Source organism: Pollachius pollachius, assembly GCF_949987615.1.
Source record: "Pollachius pollachius genome assembly, chromosome: 3".
Taxonomy (NCBI): domain Eukaryota; kingdom Metazoa; phylum Chordata; class Actinopteri; order Gadiformes; family Gadidae; genus Pollachius; species Pollachius pollachius.
Genome location: NC_136936.1, coordinates 28,240,362 through 28,246,361, shown reverse-complemented (window position 1 = coordinate 28,246,361; position 6,000 = coordinate 28,240,362). Strand labels below are relative to the sequence as shown.

The 6,000-nt window shown below is 41.9% G+C and overlaps 1 protein-coding gene across 1 annotated transcript in view; it reads right to left on the bottom strand.

Annotated features, from left to right (window-relative positions):
• Window positions 1–1,195: 1,195 nt before the first annotated feature.
• The window catches only part of LOC307073798 (alpha-2-macroglobulin-like), a gene marked incomplete at both ends in the record, with an annotated part of 44,459 nt that continues 39,654 nt past the window's right edge, over window positions 1,196–6,000 (bottom strand). The window contains 7 exons of the mRNA XM_079733757.1: window positions 1,196–1,266; window positions 4,457–4,498; window positions 4,640–4,748; window positions 4,963–5,031; window positions 5,122–5,212; window positions 5,316–5,440; window positions 5,628–5,840. Of these exons, the coding sequence (XP_079589883.1) occupies window positions 1,196–1,266; window positions 4,457–4,498; window positions 4,640–4,748; window positions 4,963–5,031; window positions 5,122–5,212; window positions 5,316–5,440; window positions 5,628–5,840 (720 nt within the window). The remainder of the gene's footprint in view (window positions 1,267–4,456; window positions 4,499–4,639; window positions 4,749–4,962; window positions 5,032–5,121; window positions 5,213–5,315; window positions 5,441–5,627; window positions 5,841–6,000) is intronic.

Here is a 6,000-nt window from a genome sequence, read left to right as displayed (position 1 = left end):
GAAGGTAATGTGTCACGGGAGAGACGATTTAAAACCCCATCAGCCAGATCCTAAGACCATTGTGTCTCAGAAGTTGGCAGATAAAACTAAGATTTCAGAGACAATGTTATCAGGACTTCCCTTGGCTTCATTTCATCCCAGGTGTTGAAGGAGCATTGTGCTTTTACTGTCGAAAAGCATTTGAAAAGAAAACATCACAGCTTGCCAAAAACACAGAGGATAAATTCATTTCCACTGGTTTTAAAAACTGGAAGAAGGGCCGTGAAAGGTTTGCATTACATGCTCGATCAGAATGTCACAGAATAGCCGTAACAACGCAAATCTGTGAGACTAGATCAGTGGATGTGCAACTGTCTAATGCACGGGCATCACAGCAAGAGGAGCCACGCACCTGTCTGTTAAAAATAGTCTGTGCTGTGCAGTTCTTGGCAAGGCAGGGTCTAGCTATAAGAGGGCATGATGACAGTGAAGGAAACTTTGCACAGCTATTAAAATACAAATCTGAGGATGACCCTGATCTAAGGGAATGGTTGAGTTCCCGAATTGACTAAACATACGTCCCCAAGTTCAAAACGAGATCCTGAATTTATTGAGCCACTCAATAATTTGTGAAATTGCAGATAATATCAGGTCACTTCGGCAACTGCAGTTTTCTGTGATTATGGATGGAACACAAGACCATGATCATGATCTGATAGTTCATGAAGAATTTGTTGGCATGTATGAAGTGTCTGTGACCACAGGAGAAAACCTTGCAAAGGTTATTATGGATGTACTGCTCCGTCTGAATTTGTCAATCACTGGGTTGAGAGGGCAAGCCTATGATGGTGCTGCAAACATGGCAAGGATATATTCAGGAGCACAGGCCATTGTCAAAAAGCATCAACCTCTGGCTCCTTATGTACATTGCGGGGCCCATTGTGTGAACCTAATCACACAACATGCCTGCACAGCCTCTTCTGTTGTTCGTGACTCTTTGCAGTGGGCTCATGAATTGGGAGTTCTGTTTTGCCAGTCAATGAAAATGAAGTCCATTTTTCAGGATATTAAAAAAGGAGAGAGCGGGCCAGCCCAGTGTATCAGGCCCTTGTGTCCCACAAGGTGGGCTGTACGTACCGGTGCCATTCGTTCACTACTGAACCAGTATCAGCCTGTATTGCTTGCTTTAGAGGAAATGGCATCTGGTAAGTCAGATTCAGCCAGCAGGGCAAATGGCTTGCTTGAAAGATTGCAAAAGGGCAATGTAGTTCTTGGTCTTCTGCTTGCCTTAGAGGTAACAGAAGAATTGGAGTGCCTCAATAAAGTCTCTTCAGAGTCGTACACAGACAGTTAATGGTATGCTTGCTGCTGCCACTTGCGTCCAAGAGAGCATAGCTGAAAAAAGAACACCTGATAAATTTCAAAGTCTCTACAACAAAGCATCACAAATGTGTGAAAACCTCAACCTGTCTCCAATTAAAATACCTCGGGATCAAAACCCTCCCAAACGCCTGGCTGGCAAGGCTGCTGCCCATGTACCTCCCTCCTCAGTTGACTACTTCAGAAAAGAATTGTTGAAGGTTCTGCACACTGTGAGTATGCAATTCACAGAATGTTTTGAAAATGAAGCACTGCTTATGATCAGGAAACTTGAAAAAGTACTCTTAACAAGAGTGACAGATGATGATGTTTTGCTGCAATACCCAGAAGTGTACAGACCTTCTCTTCAAGTGCAATTAGCATTGTTCAAGTCCAAGTATGACTTTCAGTCAAGCAGTGAAGCTGCTACCATTCTGCAAGGAATGTTGCCAGAAGTCAGGGGTCTCTTTGAACAAGTAGAAATACTTGTGCGGTCTCTTCTTACTGTGCCTGCCTCCTCCACTGAGGCTGAAAGAAGCTTCAGTGGTCTTCTGAGGTTAACCTGGCTCCGAAGCACAATGACACTGTCTCGGCTCAACAGTGTTGCTGTGTGTCATATCCACAAAGATAAACCGGACAAACTAAATAGGAGACCAATTGCTCAGCAATTTATTGCAGCTAATGAGAGGCGCAGAATCATGTTTGGGTGCTTCACTTAGGGGAGATCAGTGTACTGTGTACAGTGTACTACATATATGTTGTAGTGACTCAGACATGTGATACCACCATGTCTCGGGGCACCCAGCATTGCTTTCATGGAAAATGGAATGCACCTTGCAGTCCATGCTGAGTTCAAAAATACATTCTGTGAGTATTGGAACTGTCAGGGGAATACCAATGTTTGACTGTAGATTGTAAACTGATAACATTGAAATTATTCAGGAGAGCCTGTAGCCTTTGATTCCCTTAGTTCAAAAGGGAAATACTGACATGGATGTTTAAAGATTATAGTTTATAGTTTATATTTAATTTCAAAGAGACTTTTTGTTTATTATTTATTTATTTGCAGATATTATTTGACTACTGCATTATTTGTGTTTTAAAGGCAGCAGGTATAGGTCATACCATTTGTCTTAGTCTTGATTCATTTTGCACATCTGTGCTGTCATAGTTGACGACAGCAAATGTAAAATAGCTACATCTTCATGTCGATATGTTTATTGTTGTCACTTTCAATTGTCACTTCTTGCCATTAAATTAAATTATGTTACTGTTACCTTGTCACTTCCATTCCATTTTGGTGCTGATAATTTGAAACAGGAATGGTGTTTTACAGAACTTTTCGTGTTCTGTGTTGTCATTTGGCACTTAATTATCTGGCTACTTACCCTGTAGATGCTTGGGGGTCATTCTGTGCCAACTCAACCAGAGTTTGGCAGCTTTAGATTTTAGATTTTGACTTTAGATTTTGATAGTATACCATTTTAAAGAACTAAAGTCGGTCCCCTGGTGCTGTGCTGTTTGTGGTTATGTGGTTCTTTAGCCACTAAGGAGAGGTGCAACTGAATGCGAGAGGATTATAAATCACTCAATAAATAAATCACTAAAAAATTCGTCCCCCTCACTTCTGAAATGATGGCTACGCCCCTGCTACAGTTGTAGGTTCATATATTTAGAGATATGGATCCGAGTTTGCCTTGTACTTATCATGTCTAAGTCGTAGTTTAGTACCACATTAAAGTCCCCCCCGCAGATTAGAGCCGGGGGACTAGTGAGCGGGGGAGATATTGATACCAATATGTTGCGTCATATTTCCCCTCAGAGCATCTTACTCTCCCCGACATGTCAGAGAACACATTTAGACAAAATAAACACCCGCTAAACTAAACCAACAGATAATAAGAAACATAACTTGGTGTTCCAAGGCATTTGGGGTATCCCCCTTTTCCCTGCTGGTGGGTGGGGGGTAGGGCCTCTCCTAGTGAAAGCCCCCCCCCCCCCCCCCCAGTGGCGGAGATCTCCAGTACAGGTGATCTTCGAAGTTCACTATAATTGTCCAGCATTTTTTAACTGAATTCGAGAGCTCCCAGCCAGAGCTTTGTGTATATCTTCCATTTAGTCTTTAAATCCTGCCTTTAAATTTGCATCACAAGTGATCCCTTGTGTTCTTCAGTTTATAATTAACACATGAGCTGCCCCAATGAATATAAAGAATTAAAGTAAATAAGTAAATAAAGGGCCTGATGTATATATCCGAGTAGCTTATTGTAAGATTAGATTCTCACAGTCTGCAGCGTTCCAAAAAGACGTGCAAGGAACAAAATAACCAGCTGTCTTCAACAAGCAATTGGGGTGTCCGAATTGTCTGTCCTTTTCGGGTCACCGTAGCTCTCCACCTCCTCTCATTCCTTTCTCCTTTACGTCTCACTGTCTTCCCCTCATTCTTATCTCCTGGTTCTGACTCTGGTCCACTTTCACGCAGCTTCCAGCCTCTGCATCGGTGTAAGTCCCTCTTCTCCCTTGACTGCACCTGCCATCCTCTGTCGCATTGTCCTCACCGCGTCCTGAACGTTGTTGTACACTTTTATTCCATCGCCCAGTGCACCTCCAGTGTGTCCATTGGTGATTGTTACCGGAGCTCTCTTTCTTTGAGAATTTTCTTTAGCACTGCATACTTTTGACGTTTAGTAGCTATTTCTGTCACAGTCATGGACAAAAGTCATGGACATTCGCAGCATTGGGTTTAATGTAATTTGGAATGACGTGTGGTACGTTCTCTTGAGCAGAAGTCTTAATTATTTACGTTAATAGTCAAATGAAGACAAGCAGTTACAGAGCTTGATGAAGGATAAATTTCAAATGCAACAAAGTATTTTATTTTGTGACATAAAACCACCAATAATACCACATAACAAACAATAAGCAGTAATATATCGACCAATATACTTTGAACAAAACGTTAGATTTTTGCATTGTTGAAAGCTTGGGTTAAGTGTTGAATATCTGCTTATTCATCTGCAATCCCTGCAAAAGGAAAAAGACAATTAATGCAAAACTAAATACTTAAAAAAGCATGAAGAGAAAGTCAGACAAAGACACACACACTTTGAATTCTTACTTGTATTACAAGGGTCATTATATTCTGTCTCAGCCTGGTCACCTGAGTAGAAAAAATATGTGTTACACAAAATTATGTATTAATTTTGTACCCTAAGATGTCCGTCTGCATTTTTTCATTCACCCCAGCCCCTTTTTCCTTCTTCCAACCCCTCCCTTTCTCTTAGATCTGGTAGATATTTACTTTGCTGGTAGTAATCGTAGATCTTGACCACAGCAGGCTTCAGGTTCTCCACTTCAATGTCCTGCAAGATGTCTAAGCTGTGGTTGATGGGCACATCAACCGCAAAAAACTGTGGACAGAAAGCACACAGTTTCGTCAGGAACAGATGTATGGAGACCATGCTGGTCTACAAGTGTCAAAAACACTTGTGATTAAGGTCGCAATGCAATAGGATACATTTAAATGACATAAATGATATGTGTATGTTATAACCCCCCCATATGTATCTTATTTTTTAAATAAATGTTACGGTATGTGTTTCTATTGCATGTTGGCTTGCTAACCGGTTTCAAGTAAATGATGATGTGATCGTCGTTATGTTCAACGCGATCCACCAGCAGTGCAGACTTGAGCTGTGAGGAGGGAGAGGACATTCAATACATTTATGAAAAAGAACACCCTGGCACCCACACTGACAAATAATGTCAAAAACATTTACCAACCTTTCTCAAAGACTCTGGCTCAGGAACAAATCCAGAAAGTAATTTAATATCCACAATCACCATGTTGGTGGAGCTCTCCTTTCCCACATATCTGTGAAAGTTATTGTCAGTGAGGAGTATAACATAAAATAGTTACTTAAAACAAAATAAATTAATAACAATGATCAGCCTAAATCTACCCATGGCTTACTTACTTGGACTCTAGCCTAAGGGTGACCTTAGGCCTCAGCTGGTTGGTGCTGCATTCAGAGTCGGGTGTCACCTTGATCTGGAAACTCGATTCATCTCTTGCCGTTGGAATATTGTAGTGAAGAGACAACTGGAAGAGCAGAACACAACAGAATATCTTCACTCCATGTGTTCTTGATGAATGAATACCTTACATTGCCTGCTAGACGGGTCAAACAAGGAGCTCAGGGGGGGCATGGGAGGTCGTGGCTTTTTCTTTTAGGTCTTAAGATCATTTAGACAAATTCCAAGCACAAGCTTTTCTGCTGAATGCTAACCTGCATGGAGGCACAAGCAGTGCCTTTCACCTCCACACTGTATTTTCCCGTCACGTCCTTCAGCGTCCTCTCCTGGAAAAGCAGTTTGTTGTCCTGGTTCACCTCAAAGGTCATCTGGCCGCTGGGGAACTGGACGTCCACAGTACTGGAGCCTTCTGGGCTGAACACCAGTGTAGAGTAAAGAGCGAGGGCCTGAAGAGCTACCACCGTGTCCTGAACAACAAGAAAGCTTTGGTTTGTGAAGGCTAATGGTAAGGCTCAATCGGTCAACGGTATGATCGGCACAATTCTTTACTTTTAAATGTATATCAATACATGCCCGCTATAATGCACTTGAGTGGACCATCTGTGATTGTATTTGAAGACGGAAACT